The sequence below is a fragment of the Eulemur rufifrons genome, chromosome 7 (genome assembly GCF_041146395.1).
Source record: "Eulemur rufifrons isolate Redbay chromosome 7, OSU_ERuf_1, whole genome shotgun sequence".
NCBI lineage: Eukaryota > Metazoa > Chordata > Mammalia > Primates > Lemuridae > Eulemur > Eulemur rufifrons.
In genome coordinates this window covers 43,421,305-43,439,044 of record NC_090989.1, presented here as the reverse complement: position 1 = coordinate 43,439,044, position 17,740 = coordinate 43,421,305, and the positions used below count along the sequence as shown (strand labels likewise).

The window sequence follows — 17,740 nt, the reverse complement described above, 5'->3', positions numbered from 1 at the left end:
TGCTGGACAAACAAGTACACAGAGGAAAGTAAAAGTCATTGGCAATCAAGCAGGGGGAAGGGGGAAGGAGAGGAAGGGCAAAAACCCACCTAAAGGACATAATGAACATGATTCAGGTGATGGGCACATTTATAGCCCTGATTCAAGCCATGTATCAAAAAAAAAAGATCTGTGCCTCCTTAATATTTTGAAATAAAAAAGTAATAGCATAAATAATGCTTATTCTGAGCCAAAATACAGTTTTCAATAAACGACTAAGTTAGCTTTTCTTTGGATTGCTTATTTCTGGGGAAGGAAATCAGTTAGATGGCTACTTATTTAATTTTTAAAAATTTATAGTGGGGTAGGTAGCTATGGGTCCATAAGTCTTTTCGTTGCTACTTGAAAACTGAAGAGGATTTCAAAGAGGGTGCCCCAAGGGAGATCTTTTGCCAGAATTACATTCGTTTCGTTTCGTTTCCTTTCCTTTCCTTTCTTTTCTTTTTTTTTTTTTGGAGATGGGTGGCCTCTGTTTCACAGCACAGGGTGGTCCAAAAAATCACACTGGACTCAGTAAAGGAGTTTCCCTCAGAAGAAGGGTAGTAATTACGAATATTGTAGTAACAAACACTTTGAAAGCTTATATGTGATCCACAGTTCTAAACACTTGATATGTGTTAACCTATTTAGTCTTTTACAACAATCATATTAGATGGCATTATCATCTCCATCTCACAGGTAGAGAAACTGAGGCACAGAGAGGTTCATTAACTCACACATGGTCAAGTAATTAGAAATGACAGAACCAGAACATACAGAGATAGTCTAGTTCCAAAGTCTGAGCTTCTAATCACTATCCTGTGTTGTCTGTTTGCACTGAGACATTTAATGTTTTAAGTATTTAAAAGACAAGTAGCCCAACTTTTAAATAATTTGATTACTATAGAAATAGGAGAGAAAGTGGTTCTGAGTCCACAAGGTGATTTGACCAGAATAGGCCTGACGGAAGCTTCCTAACTTGTCCACTGTGCTGGCTAAGAAGTTCTGGCATCTTAGAAGTTCAAATGTGGAGTTTCCTTGGCTGAAATTTTCAAGTGCTTAAGCCCTGGAAGGTCAATGCATCTTGGGGAATTCCACTTACCCTTTTGTGTCACCTATGTAAATTAAGCAAAATGTAACCCCAAGACTAGCCAACCAGACTTAGGGATAAGTTAATGCATATGAAAAATAAAATGTCAAAGAGAAGAATAAAACAAATTACTTGATTGTTATTGTAGGCTGTCTATATGCAAGAAGATAAGGGATGGTATTTTTTTTTTTTTAAATACTGTTTTGAAGTTGATAGATTAGAATTTTAAGGTTGGGAATTAACAGCAATGATATCAGCATTAGTAATCAGTATCTATTCCGCTCTGACCACATGAGTTCTGGCTACTCTGCTAAGTACTCTGCAAGCATTGAATCACTGCATACTCATAAGGACACTAGAAAGTAGGTGGTATTGTCACCCCCATTTACCATATGTGGAAACGGAGGAACAAAGTGGATAACTGACTGGCTCAAAGTCAGATATTTAGGAAGTATTAGAGTCAAGATTTAAATCCAAGTTTAAGTAAGTATAAAACTTGAGCTTTTATACAAAATTCTTCTTTGGTAATATACTTTAACTGTTTATTTACCTATCAAATACCTGCCAGATTGAAATCCATGAATCGGTTGCTATCATAAAACTTTTCCTTCTTCTTTCCGCTTCCTTTTCTTTAAGCCCAAGCCAGGTAAGGCTCTCCATGATTCTGTGTGTCAGATACTGCACTGAGTACTTTTCTCACAGTAGGAGGCAGACACTCCCTATCCTCCTTCTCAGCTTTACTCTTCTCCAGAGGACATCTCATCATCTGTCTTAGGTGGTTCTACTGGGGCACAGATTCTGCAGTGGAGCTTTGTGTGCAGCAAGTTTACTGGGAGTGAGCTCAGCATGAACACGTGGGGGAGTGCGGAAGGCAGGATGCAGCCGCTGAGCTGTCAGGTGGAAGCTGCAAAGACCTCAGCAGACCTCAGGGAGTTTTGCAGCTGGGATAGCCTTTCAGATTTGTCCAGAATTGAAGCAAAGCCTTTATACCTTATCTTCACCAGTCTTGGATTCTGACTGCCCATGGAGAAGGACATGACCCTAGGGCATGAGGCTTCCTTTGGCCAGGGGCAAGGTCAGCAGCTATGAGACTTCAGCCATGAGCCTTTAGCAGGCAGAACTCCCACTAGCTGGGTCCTGAAGTCGGGATCTAGGCAACATACCACAGCTCTGTACCACTTGATATACTATTACTAAATATTTTGTTTATTGTTTATTATTTTTCTTCTCTCTCTAGAACCTAAGCTCCAGGAAAGCAGGGATTTTTGTCTATTTCTGCTATATTCCAAGCATGTAGAACGGCACTTAGTACAGAGTAGGTTCTCACAAATATTTGTTGAATGAATGACTGTATAAGTAAATACACAGATCTCTAGTTTTCCCATGAGGAAGCCAAAGCTTAAATTGACTACATTACCTTCCTTAGGCCCTAATACCTGGGGAGTGGCAGAATTTGGATCCAGGCTGGTCTGGCCCAACTCCTTAATTACTTCATTAGGAGAAAGCGAAGATAACCTAACACATTCCCTTTATTTTATTGATGAGCAATTAAAGTCTAAAGAGAATCCTCATGAGCCAAGAGACCAAGTCCTGTGTTGCCTAACTGAATGTAGCATTTTGCCTTCATCAGTTAGAACATACAACCATATAACCTAGCCTGAGAGAAGCCAGTGGCACCTTTGTGTGGCATATTAGTCTTGATGTCTAACTTTGCTTCGCTAACATACATCCTTTACCTCTATGCTATGAAATTCATGAAATTTTCCAGGTAACTTAATTTCCAGGATTTCTGCAACTGACCAATTTTCTTTGAAGTTTGACATGGAATGGCTTAACTCCAGTTTTCCCAGGAGGCTCCGGTGAACAGGTCGTAATTCACTGTATCTTGAAAGTCCAAGACCAAATATGAACTGTCAAGGAGAGATATGTGGGCTTTCACGCTGGCAGAGAGCAAGCCAGCTTTAGAATTTAAATTGATAATTCCCAATGTTCCAGCATCTTTGGTAGGTGAATTCTTAAGGCTAAAACAGTCTCTAGGGAATCTGGAAGTTATGACAGCTATAGAAGTGTCAATGAAAAAGATATTTGGAAGGTTTTATTTTTAGTGTGGATAAAAAGAAAGTGAGGAAATAATTAGATGTGTTCGCAATGGTTCTAGGCAAGTCGGTTGTGGGAAGCTTGCTCTGACTGGCTTGCTTGTCTCCAAAACTACAGAGAGCTGGAAGGAAAATAAAAACCCAGGAAATTTTACCTTCAGTAGCAAGATAAGGGTGGCCTCGCATGGTCCTCACTAGCCTCATGTCTAGTATTTCTTGTACCAAGGTCATCACCCCCACTAGTGTTTAGTCCAATCTTGTACTCTCTGATGATGTAATTCTCTAACTAGAGCAGGTGGCAGAATCAGCCACAGGGCTTGTCACAACAGAATGCTGGGTCCCATCTCCAGAGTTTCTGATTTAGTAGGTCTACTGTGAGTTCTGAAAATCTGCATTTCTAGTGGCACAGGGCCCCCACTTTGAAAACCACACTTCTAGCCATATTGACATTCTTCCACTTACTAGAAAGCTCTGTGCTTTCTTTGATCTCTACTCCTGCACACAAACTATTCTCTCTGTCCAGGAGAGAACAAAAGCTCCCCAATCCTCTCACCCTGCCCTCCACCCTCACCTTACCCCCAGCCACTTTCATAGCCAAGTTTTACTTAAAGTCTCCTTGAAGACATTTATTCTTTTCAGAAACTTTTCTTGACACAAGTTTGTTTGTATTTATCTCCTTGTGCCCACACAGTACCGTATATTGGAATCTTGTTTAATTTTCTGAACCTCTCACAGGATTTTGTGAAAGCAGGAAACTAGTTGCCCTTTTCATCTTTGAATACCCAGTGCCTATTTCTGTATCTGGCCCATCCATGAGTATGTTTTGATAAAGTGAAGGGATGAATGATTAAGTTAAACAATTTAAATTTCTTCTGTTGCTTTAGCTTTTACTGCTTCTCTTAAGTGCCCTATACTTTCTCTTTCATTAAATTAAATTTAGAAACAAACTATATTAAATTTTAAAATAAATTATTTTTACTTCTAAGGATAACTTATGCAAAAAGTATCTAAAATATTGCTAATTTCATTCTTTTACCTCAAAATGGGAATAGGAAGTGTGTATGAATGCAGAATATATGTATTATGTGTCTGTATATATATACATATGTATGTACACATATATGTGCTAATTGCAGTAAGAAATATTACAATGTTTATTATTGACAAACTTGCTGAAATTGTTGACAAAATTATTTAGTCTGGTTTCTGGTTATGTATCTAGCAAATATAAGATACTAATTTAACAAAAAACAATAGTGCAAGAGCATCTTTAAATGAATGCTCAGCTTTCCAAAAGCATAAGAGAATATGAAATTCAGTTTATTGTGAATCAACTATTTTATATCTGGAAGAAAGGTTGCCATACTCTGCTACTTTGCCTATCTTTATAGTACAGTAATATGCTTGTACATTTCATGTTTGGGTTTGTGCACATACAGCTAAATCTTTTAAATCTTAAAAATCCTGTGATTTTGCCAAGAATTCTCGTTATTCAATTTAAATTCACTGAACTACTATTTCCCCTGAAAAAGTAAAGTGTAACGTGAACACTTAAGCTGCTGCTTAATTCTTCACACAGGACTTCGTAAAGCTGGCTGGGTTAATTTTTATAAACACCTGTCCATTCAGTATTGTGACTTCATGGTGAGGTAAAGCAAAAACAGATGTCTTGCATGGGGTTAATACAAATTTAAAAAATACTATGTAAGATTATTTAAAATAATTTTTATTGCACAGTAGCACTGTGCAAATTTAGACTTTTCAAACTATGTCTTCATGTTTTGACATAGGCATAAAATATTTAATATTTATATATTTTATATAAAATATTTTTAACCTGACTTGGACATTTTGAGAACCCTTCCATTCAATTCTCAGATTTTTTCAGCTCTGAAAAATGATGAATTATCACATGGATAGAATTTAAGTGGGAAATCAAATTATAAAAAGAACCAAAGCCCTGTGCTGGGTCATCCTTCCAGTATGTGACTTCCCAAAGGATAACTCCATCCAGCATCATGTGTTTCTACCCTTTCTTTGCATTAATAAGAACATTTATGTATCATTGCTATGGCACCCTATGGCTAGCTAGAACTCCCCTAATGCTTTAAAACACCATTCTGTAAGTACCTACTGAACAACACAATACTCCTATTCCCTTTTTGAGCTTAGTACATGATCATGCGAGAGATGAGAGTGAAGGGTCAACCACACTTAAGAATCATGCCAGCTGTTCTGGATAGCCGTTTGTATGGCTATAATAAGAAATTATTTTTTTTTCACTTTGCCCCTGATGCATCTCTAACAATTAAAATATGACATTAAAAAAAACACTTCAAAATACAAGTCGATAAAGCTGATTTGTATAGTCTAAAGAATGGCTCTAAATCTTTAAGTATTACATAGGGAATATATTTTTCACTAAAATTAGAGTAATTTGAAATGTGTAAGGAACATTTTTGCTTTCTTGAAGAATTCAAGGTTGTAAAGTCAAAAAGCTTGACAGAAAAATTCAGGCAATTTATATGATGGATGATAGAAAAAAAACCATCTCGAATCAAGACAAATTAAAATCAGACTTCGAGAATGGCATAAATAATGAATTCTAGTAGTAAGTTTCTAGTGTGGTTTAGTGGTGAGCTTCCTGAAGACAGAGACCATATATTATTTTCTTTGTATCCCCAGCATTCAGCATACTGCCTGCTATTAATACATGTACAAGCTAAACAAATAAAAGGCACTGAAAATATATGGGTAGAATAATAAAATACATGTAATTTGTTTGCTATAACAGATGTATGTTCATTGAGTATTTACTTATAATATTAATTCATTTGATATTCATTGAATGCTTTCTATTTGTCAGGTGCATGCAAAGCAACATAAGAGGTATAAAAATGAAAAAGAAATGTGGAAATATTGGTCAAAAAGTACAAGCCTTCAGTTATAAGATGCATAAGTTCTCAGAATCTAATGTACATCATGGTGACTATAGTTAATAATACTGTATTTTCTACTTGAAATTTGCTAAGAAAGTAAATCTACACTGTGTACACATTCTCTCTCTCTCTCTCTCTCTCTCTCACAGGAGGAAAAAAAAAGGAGAGGAAAATAAATGATCCCTGATCCCCAAAAAACTTCCAGTCAAGGAATGATGGTTTCTATAACAGAGAAATAATATTTTTATATATGTTGCCATATGTTATTGGCTTAAAATAAACCTACCTTCTGTATTAAGAAATAGATTCACTGCTGTTTGTTACTTCTCTTTTAGATACCGGCCAAATTTTAACATTGCATTTTAATGTGCACATTTTACAACTTTTAAGCACCTGTTAATAGTTAATGATTTTCTTTCTAGCCCATTTAGCAAAGTTATGATCTTTAATATTTTTCATATTAAGGCCTTCAATCTGTCTCATGGTACATAAGCCTGGTTCCCATCATTTAAAATCCTTATTTGATCTAGGCAAAATTGAAACAAAGTATCTTTTTGTCAATGCTGTCCCTCTTAAAGGAAAATTTCCATTTCCTGTGCAAGTAGTTATTATTCATCAAGATCTTGTTAATTTAAGTAAATGATAATAACTGCATTATTTTGCCCCTTTGGAGTGTTATATGTGATCTATTATGTGTGCATTCATACAGAAATCTGCATTAAAACAGTGCATAGCTCTCTGAACTTGATCCATGGTGATTCATAAATAAGTATAGTCTTCTGAAAAATCTGTCTATATTCAAAACACATTATTCTAAGGAGAAATATAATTAAGGAACAGTGAAGAATAAAAAATAATCATGTAGAAAATTAGAAGTAATGACAAAGGTGAACAAGAAAAGTGAAAATACTGAATGAGTAGAAAGGAAATTCAGTCTTGGTTCTGAATATTAGTATGTAAAGGGCCTAATGCCATAATATCCTCCATTCTAACACATACTACTTGTGGAAAAGTACTGGTAAATTACCATACTTCTTTGTGCTTTGGTTTCCTAATCTGCAAAATGGGCACGATACTTCAAAGGCTATACATGTTTTAGTAGCCAGGAGGAACAGAATAGTTTTGGAACATAATTAGAACTTAACAAATATTATGTTGTTATAAAATCTCAGTGTTGGAAATTACATTAAACATTTATCTCAACCTCCTAAACAAAGCAGGATTTCCTTTCTGGCATGCTGAACAAGTACCCAGCTACCTTTAGCACAAATTCTTATTATGACGGGCCTTCTTTACGTCATAGGACAGGCTACTTTATATTCAGACAACCTAACTACTAGAAAATTCTTCTTTCCCACTGATGTTTGCATTTAGATAGCTATGGCTGCCAACAATGAAAGTGTGCTATTGATTGGAGATTATTTTAAATTAAAGTCTTATATACTGGAATTTGTCCTCTTCTGGGTAGACTCATAAATATGAAATCTGCCTCCTGCTTGATTAATTAACTTTTTTATTACCCTAGCAGGGTCAGCTGGTCCTCTTTCTGCTTCACGTGCCACCATTAATAATCATTCCAAAATTTCTGCCTGGTGTTAATAATGATGTAGCTAATTTCATCCTAAGTAATTGAAGTAGTACAGATTGTGTTTCAACCAATGGACTAGATCAAACATAATAGAGGTTTTTAAAAAAGGAGTTTAAGGATTAAAATGTGTTAACCCATACATCATTTTGCTTTACCTTAAAATGCCCCCCGATTTTAGAATTAGCAGTTAATTTGCAATTAAAATTGCATATATTATGTTTCTACATAACTCAAGCCACTTACAGCTTGTTATCCAAAATAAAGCAAGCAATATCACTTATCTGTGGCAAATAAAATTATTTGATCCTTTCTTTTTGTATTAGTGGGCAATATACTATTCTTTCATATGTTAGCTTTTTGAATATTGTATTTTCTTTGTTTGAATATAACTATGTGCAAGACATTTTATAAGACACAAAGATATATAGGCTATAGTTCTTGAGCTCAAAGAGTTTATAACTTTGTAAAACATTCAGCCCTTGAACAATAAAATATTTAGAAAGTTGTAGGAAAGAGTAATGATTTCTTGCTGAACTGATCAAGAACACATCAGGCAGAGTAGCATGTGAGATAGAACCACCATTTGTAATGTGATCATTTTCTGAATATTCCAGTTGGAATTCACAGAACCACCTTAGATATGATGAGGATACAGATCATTTTGTGTATGAAGCATTCACATAATCTCATTTTCTTATAGTATATGTTAACTTGAGGGAAATTGATAGAAACAATGTCAATTTTTATTAGATTTAGATGGAGGCTTCAATATTTGTTGAGAAATTAATATTTTATTCTATAAAAATGCCCACCAATTTAGGATTTTTAAGTGTACAAAGTGGAGAATAAAAAAATAAGTCAAATGGGGACATAAAGAATTCATTAGGGAAGAAGGAACTAGAGAGGCAATCTTGCACCTTAATTTTCAGGATCATTTCCCACCTGTAAATTGTTAAAATGAATCACATTACTTAAATATCAAACCATGCTAAAATAGCTATATCTTATGGATGGTTTGAAAATAATTGATTAAATTCATTAATTTGTTTCTACATACCACTCTTTGTATAGATGTGTAAGACATAAGATTTTGTTTTGAAATACCCACTATAATTTAATAATTTATAGTTTGGTTTGTTAATATTCATGACAATTTTTGTATGATTATTGTATGTAATATAAATTTAGACAATTACTACTACTTCTGATAAATAATACATTTAGAAATCCTGACAGATGTGGCTTTTGTGCTACAAAACTGATTTATGTAGCCAACAGGTGAAAGCTTAAATTTACATGTTGTTAAAATTTTAGCTATAATTAATCTTTTCAGGGAAAAGGAGTGCATTGCTTATATATATTGGCAATGTATTAATTTTCCTGGGTCATTTAGCTAATTACTAAGGCAAAAGAAGAGGTAAATTGTTAATTATTATATGTAAAATTCTAATTTTCTTTCAAAAATTGGCTTTAAGCAATGGATTCTGCTCTCTTTTGACAGTTCAGGAACTATTTTCCAGTATTTAAGCAAAGGTGCAAGCTGCCTACAATCTAGCAGAATATATTTTATTTTGGTTTTAAAAATGAACATATAAAACTATTTTTTGTTATTCTAAAATGCATTTGAATATTAGATAAGTTTTGGTGGTGTTTTAAATGCAAATGAATGTTTGATTTCCTTATCTTTATTTTATTACTTTTTAAAAAAATATAAGTGTAATTTTAACTGATTATTGTTGAAAATGTATCAAAAACATTTTTTTCAAGCAGTTTATAAGGTATGGATAATATTATTAATGATGCATACTGTTTTTTAATCTCATCTTTTTCTCCATTGAAAAGTCCAGAAAATAAGCACAGAAATAATAACAAATTTGATGTAGTTAAAATTTGCGTTTCAGCCATATGAGCAAAAAAGAAAACAAAACAAAAACTATACTTGGTTACGTGTGTGTGGATATGTGTGTAGAGTTAACACTTTGAGGTGTAATATAAATTTTATTTTATTTTTGAGAAGGTTCTCATTAGCTTCTAACACTTATCTCCCAGCTATCTTTTATGAAAATCCACATGGATTATTTTTATATTTTTACTTTCTCAACTACTCATTGTGTAGTTTATTGTAATTTTGTTAAATCTATTCTAAAAAGGGAAGGGCAATCAAGGACAGTACCTAATAGAAAGGCCAGTACACAATAGGCACTCAATAAATGCTGCTAGTGGGCATATGATTTACCTGTACACTTAGTCCAGCAAGAAATTAGAGGACACATGGAATTTGAGCACTACAATACAAAAGGAAAGTATTTTGTAACTATATATGAGTGAATATACATTTATCTACATATTTATCAATTCTATCTATCTATTTTTTTTATCTCCATATATACATATGTAATAAGGTTGATCTATAAACTTAGGGAGAGAAGAAACTAGTCACTGTAGTTCAAATAGACTCATTTTATAGTGAGAGCAGTCTTAATTAGTAATCTTTACAATTGTTAGCCAGTTTCCACTAGCATATTCTGATGCTGGGGGGAAAAAATAAAACAAGCACTAGTCTGGAAGTGCAAGAGGTGTCATCACGATTATTCTTCAGATGTCACTATGCTTGTACAGCACCAGGGATCAGTTAAGAACATTATGATTTTGAAAAGGAATTATTTCATATCTTATATTATTATCTTGTTGGTTGTTAGCAAACTAGAAGTTGAGCAAAGTAAAATATGGCTAAAGAGAATTGGATTATGAACTATTTTCATTTTGCTTACTTTAAAAAATTTGAACCAGACCATCAAATGAGAGAGTGTCTAATCACTCCTCCCCAACCCACACCCCATCTACATGAATGTACTATAAAATTAGTTAATTAAACAGAATATACAAAAGAGAACTTAATAATGAAATTGACGTTATGATATTTCAAGTAGCACTTGAGAAACAAAAGCTCTAAAAATTTAAACATGAACCAGGGGGGTATAAAGAGAAAAAGACTGATGCCTTCAACTGAGATGCATATCATAATATTCCTAAATTTATAGTCAACCTACCCATATCCTACTTTGGCATTATTCACTGAAGTTCTCTTTTGGGTATAAACAGCATGCTTGGAAAATGTAATTTAAAGCTAACCAGATTTTTTAAAAAATGATCCTTTGAATGATTTCCCTTTAGGCTATAAATTGACTCAGGAGCCATTCTATGTACTCAAACTCCAGGTTAAACAAACATATTTTGCAGATTCTTCTCAGACATTTTGTCTCTTCAAGGGTCTGATCCAAGCCACGTTCACGGACTTAATAAATCAGTAATTCAGAACATAGAGTTCACCATCTTCTGCTGCCACTGTCAGATGGTTCCAGGGTTCTAATCTTGTACCTTTACTCACTAGTTACCAGATTTTGGTAAAGCTACTTAAGTTTCTAAAAAGAGGCATAATCTTGTCAGAATTAAATGAGCTCATGTGTGTAAACTGCTCAACATAGAGTCTCCCACGTTACTAGTCCATTATTACGTCATCTCTAAGGAATTACTGTAATAAATTTGCTACTCTTGAATTATTATATTAACATAGTATTTCAGCAATGATGGAAAGAGATTTTTATAATGATGTATTTGGATATTTTTTCATAAAGGTGTACAGAAAAAGCAACCTCTATTATCTTTACAAAAATACCAGTAACATGGATTTCTGAAAGCCAAAAAGAATTCAGTGGTAGAACTGGGTTTAGAATTAGTAAAAGATTTCAAAGCCTTTGTTGCATAACATTAGAACACCTGATTCTATTTATCTCCCATTTTGGTTTTCAGCATGTTGAGGCTATGGAATTAATGTGGGTTTCTGATTAAGCCTATGCATCTATATTTAACTTATAATGTGCATTTCAGTGTAGTTTGTCTCCTGACCACTGTTTTTATTGATCTGAGATGAAAAGCCAAAGCTGCATAACTTTGAACTGACTGCTAAAATCGTTCATTCATGGCTTTATTCTCTTCCAAAGTTTTCATTAGTATCACAATGCCAGGACTGGCAAACAAGTAGGTTAACACCATCTATTGAGCCTCTGTGTAATAGAGACAGCGATGGATTCTGCATAAAGGGATATATTTGGGCCACATTACAATTGTGATCTGCAAGGCATTTCATGAAAGTATTTAATGATAGCACCAAAACATTAACTGAAATGACTGTATGAGTATTTATATGATCAGAATCCCATTTTAAGAATGGGACACCTGGTTTTAAAACAGCAGGTCAAATTGGAATGGCATTAACTTAACAGCTTACTTTATATCCTTGTGTGAAACTTACTTTCATCTCCTGTTTCAAATTCAAATTTCTGACTGTAGCCACTGTATCCTGTTGCAGTCCTCACTCGGATATGAAATATGTACTTGGTGGCTGGCTTGAGACCTGTGATGATGACACTGGGGGCCTTGGACCTCGTAGAGGAATAGGTGAGCTGCTCATGCTCCTGGCGGACAGAAGAAAAGGAGAAAGGAAATGAAGCAGAGTCACTCTACCGTTTCCTAGAGACATTCCAAAATTAAACTGAGAAATTATGCTCTGAATATCGAAAGTATTGACTGCAAAGAGGTAGAAGCATGGTTTCCATAATTTAGCATTTAATCGTTTGTCATTATGATGCATATGATATGGTCCTGATTTGGAAATTTATCAAGAAAGATGATTAATCTTATGTAAACTGCACTTGTATTTTTGGTGATTTAGATCTCTGATCCAAGTCTAAGAGATGGTGGTGGCGTGAGAACACGTTTACACAGAATGGTATCTGCATCTTGAGCAAAATGGGCACGTCAGGTCAGACCACACCAGCAGAGTGCAAAGTGCAAAGGTGGGAGAATTCAAGTACCCGCTACTCACTTCTACCCGCAGGTAGTGCCAAAATGCCGGCGCTATCCGTGGGTAGACCTGTGGGTGAAAGGAAAAATAAATTAATTGTTTTTAAAGTTTGAAATCTTTTATCCCCAAATCAATTGCTTTGTTCTATAACTCAGTGATTCGCAAGTAGTAAAAACTGAATGTGAGTCAACTTTAAGAAATAAAATGATGAAATTTTCCCCTTGAGGGAAAATTGACTCCCCCTCCCTTCCCCTCCCCCCCAGCTACTATAGCTTATTTTTAAACATGTACTAGTTACACAGTGATTGTGAGGTGGATTTAAAAATAATCTGCCCATGACGGAGCACTGAGGACATAGGTATGAAAGACTTAACCACACCTGAGGAATCAGAGGCAGGGCTGGAGGCTTGGTTCTCAGTCTCCTGAGTCAACTGCCAACTACCTCACTTTACTAGTGAGAAATGAACTTGCCAGGGTATTCTGAATGATCTAATCAGTCAGGAGCTTTTGCCCATTACCTCAGAACAGAATAGTTCATTTTATTAATACCTGTCCATGTAAGACATTGTCCACAATATGCTGGTGGTGGGGTCAAATTAAACTTAATTCTGGGCCGGGCGCGGTGGCTCACGCCTGTAATCCTAGCACTCTGGGAGGCCGAGGCGGGTGGATCGCTCAAGGTCAGGAGTTCGAGACCAGCCTGAGCAAGAGCGAGACCCCGTCTCTACTAAAAATAGAAAGAAATTATATGGACAACTAAAAATATATATATAGAAAAATTAGCCGGGCATAGTGGCGCATGCCTGTAGTCCCAGCTACTCGGGAGGCTGAGGCAGGAGGATCGCTTGAGCCCAGGAGTTTGAGGTTGCTGTGAGCTAGGCTGACGCCACGGCACTCACTCTAGCCTGGACAACAAAGTGAGACTCTGTCTCAAAAAAAAAAAAAAAAAAAAAACCAACTTAATTCTGTTTTTGTATGGAATTATTACCCTATACTTTTACAAAGGTATTTTAATAGAGTATTTGAAAAAAATTATATTTGTGTGAAAAAAATTCACAGGTCACGCTAGGTCAACAAGTCCTCAAGTTAATTTCCGTTATTCTCATCATAAATCTAAAGATGGAGACTCTCAGGAATAGAAGTGACTTTCAAGGTCACTAATTGAATCACCCATTTGATGCTTAAATTCTAACTATAATATTCCCATCAAGATTTTGTTTTTGTTTAGGAGAACTTCCAGACTAACAAACCAAGTTATAAAAATATACACATATGAAGAATGTGCCAAATTTAATTTATTTGCTGCTGACACTTTAATATTTACAACTATGAAAATTATTTCCCTTAAGCTACTTTTGCAAAAAAAAAAAAAAAGTTTTTATCTTATAGATTATTTTTAAACTTTATGGTCTCATTTATCAGAACCTTATATGCTATATGGTTATTCTGTGTCTAGCTGAATAAATTTGCCATTATACCCCAAATAATAAATCTTTATTAAATATAAAGTACAAAGAACAAAATGAGTTAACAGCAACATTTTAAATTATAAAGACAAACCAGAATAAATGCAGTTTATATTTATCTCTAGGTGATTTTGAGATTTGAAAGTAACTAAATATTTATCCACCTAGCATAAAATCTAAGGAAATAAAGTTTATAAATCATTGATGGCTATAATTGTCTGCTAGGGGTTAAAAGCAGGAGCTTGCTTATACCAAGGCCTTTATAATTAAGAAGGTTAAAACCTATGATGTGGAGAAAAAAAAGTTTGTAGACTATAGAAAAGCGATACTGTTTCTGGTAGAAATTTGCAGAGCATTTGGAGTTTTCATTTTCATGTACAAGAGGAGGCTATTCCAATTTTCACAGAATTTTTGCAACTTAGGAGTTATGGTGCATTTTGAGTGATGTTTCAAAATATGAAATGATGACTGAGAGAAAAATTTTACAGCAATGAGGAAAAAAAAAAAAAAAGGAATTTAGTCTTATCCCATTATCCCCAAAGAGAGAAGATACAATTCAAAAGCTTACTCTTAGAATGGTCCCATAGTAATTATACATTATGTCTGTTGCTTGCTTCACCAAAACATAGCTAAATAGTAATTACCTACTCACTAAAGTTTACAGAGAGTAAAGGATGCCTTTTGCAGGCAGCTTTTAGCATTTTTGTTGTTATGTATAAAAGTGTATCTGTAGCTACATCCCTGAGATAAAAATTCTCAAGCCCTAGGAAGGGTGCTTAAATGGTTCTTTATCCTGAATCACTCACCACCAGGGTGACAGATGCTATCTTGTCTTTTGTCTTGACACTAGCATGATGAGGAAGAAGGCTCGGAAAGAAGCAGTTAGGAGAGTTCCTCTCACAGTACATAGCATCTCTCTCTCCTCCTGGTGTTTCTAAGCTCTTGGGAAACCAATTTAGCTTTTATTCGTGATAAACATAGGCTACTATTGTCCTGGAACTTTGGCAAATCACCTTTCTGTTGACACATCAACTCCAATTCAAAGTAGCTATCACCAGGTAGAGACCATGCTTTGCCACCGACCCATCTAGATTTTTTATTTGTCCTGGCAGGCTGAATTCTGAACATGTTTGAATAGGGTGTGTGATATATTATCAACCAGTGTTAAGTACTTACTAATTTCCAAAAAAAAAAATTTTTTAAATTTTTTGTTGCAGATCCAGGATTATTACTTGTACATTTTCATGGATTAAGACATGTTGTTAGGCAGTAAATAAATGGCATAAAGTGAACCTCCGAAGGTGTAACCCCATTGGTTGCCAAGCACACTGAACTGTGGAGAGTACAGTGGATGCTGTTTGGCTGACAGCACTGGCTGTCCTGTGCACTAATGCTTTCTGGCTGGAAGTGAAACAGCTTATTCCACTACCTCTCCTTAGATGAGTACAGAAAATAGCACCAATTGTAGTAAAAACATATAGTAACAATGAACTTTAATATATTGGTAATGTATGTCATTTCTAAAATAAAAATATATATGCAATTTCTGTTTTATATATTTATACCCACATTAAAAAATAGTTCAGAACCAAATGGTGAACATAGGGCATTGTCAAACAGGTGTGCGTGTATTCTACTCTGGAGAGATTGACCTTTTCTCATGGTTCTTTTCCCATGGGAAGATCCTGTTGTTTACACTCAGTCACTGCTCCTTCCCAGTTACTGAGAATCAAGGCTTTTCTGGAATCCAATCTTATTCTTACACTGAATCTTTCAATTACCTGAAATACTGAATTTAGCTTTATTTCTATAGGTGTCAACTTTTCACGGTAACTAGAAGGGCCATTCTTGCTAGAGTCTGGCCCCTTTAGCATTTGATCTGAAAACTATAACTTAGTGAAAAGAAACAGGTTCAGATGATCAGTCCCACAATCAGAAGTGACAGGCCGTATATCAATGGAGGGCAGGTGGAGGGAATTCTGGGTTGGAATTCTCCTGTCTTGGGCTTGAGTCTAACTCTGTTTCTAATATATACCTTGGTAAGTTATCGTCACGGTTTTGATTTACTCCTATGGAAAATTCATTCATTCCACAGACATTCATTGAATTCTCTCTATGTGTAAGGTTCTAGGGCACTCTAGTAGTTACATCTTACATAATCAACAAAGTTCTACCTAGAAATTAAATTTCTATAATTATTTTTATGTCAGAAATGCAGGTCTCTCCTCTTCTGCTGTGAATGATTCTCACATTTCTCACTGCCCTCTCTTGGATTTACCATTCCCACTAATGGGAGTGAATTAAATAGCCTAGCATAGTGGTGGTCATCTTTTAGATGGTTTCCTTTCTCTTAAAGTCTTTGGGTCCAATGGGATTTCTAAAAGATGTCACCTCTTCATTTCATTTTTAAATTTTAAATTAATTGAATTTATATATGACAAAAATTATGTTGTAAACTTTTCTTCAACAGACATGTTGATTTGAGGATATAACATCATAACAACCATGATTAACGTCATGCTTTATAATTTGCAAGGTGTTTTCACACACATTCTTTAAGTAATCCTCATAATAATCTTGTGAAGAACTGATAATATTTTTATTCCCATTTATGGTGAAACTGGTCCAGAAGGAATAAGTAAATTACCAAAACGAGTGAGACAGCTGGTCAGTGACTTCCACTCAAGTTATGCTTTTTTCACTATACCCTATTTAAGCAAATATATCTAGAGCCAATATGCCTATAGATTGGACTTTGGGCCAAAGTAATTTTGTCCACACTTTATGTCCCTGGCTATCTAGCCACTATAATTAACTTTAAATTTAACATAGACTATGAGCCATGTAGTAATGAATTATTGATTGACAATTAGAATACTTTATATAAATAGTTCCTCAATTGGCAGAAACATTTCTGAACATCAAAATGTATTAACTAGGTATTTCCAAGATAAAATTATTTTAAGGTTAACACATTCATGCATGCTGCCTTTGTTTTTTATTTTATTTTGATATAATGACATATTGACAGATTATAGGTAATATAGGAGGCTTATAACTTACCCAATTTACATGAAATATATAGTATTCTTGTTCAGGCATGGGAACAGAATTTGTTAATAAAGTCTAGGAAATTCTTTTAGACTTTTTGATGTATGGAGGTATCTGATTCACTTCAAGTCATATCAAGTTAAAACTATCAGGAATAAATTAAAGTGCTATTAATATTGAGCACTCTACTATCAAAACCATTGTATTTTTTTTCTTTTTAGCAATGTCCCAGTTAAGGCAATAGTAAGACTTTTGTTCTGCTGGCTTGGAGACTGAAGCTATAGATTGTTTGAGAAAACAAAATAATATTAAAAATGGATATTAATGGTTTTCCTAGGAGTCATCTAAGTCATTTTTTATCTCTTCTCTCTCTCCATTTCTATATCCATCTTCCTCATCTTGCCTTTGTCACACTCACACATTCATCAAACTGTGGAGATGTCTCCACAACAATCCTTTCAAAAATAAACTGAAATCACATTTAGAACATGATTCATTATCTGAAGGAGGATATTTTTCCTAGACAAATCAAGAATTGCATGGCCTAGAAACGAAATTGGAAAGATTACCAAAAGAATCTTATTGCCTAAACTATGGTATTGGCAAATCTGAAAGTATTTTACTTGAA

The 17,740-nt window shown here is 34.6% G+C and overlaps 1 protein-coding gene across 1 annotated transcript in view; it reads right to left on the bottom strand.

The window, feature by feature from the left end:
- The window catches only part of EPHA6 (EPH receptor A6), an 884,686-nt gene that overhangs the window by 272,288 nt on the left and 594,658 nt on the right, over positions 1-17,740 (bottom strand). The window contains exon 7 of the mRNA XM_069471955.1: positions 12,044-12,206. Within this exon, the coding sequence (XP_069328056.1) occupies positions 12,044-12,206 (163 nt within the window). The remainder of the gene's footprint in view (positions 1-12,043; positions 12,207-17,740) is intronic.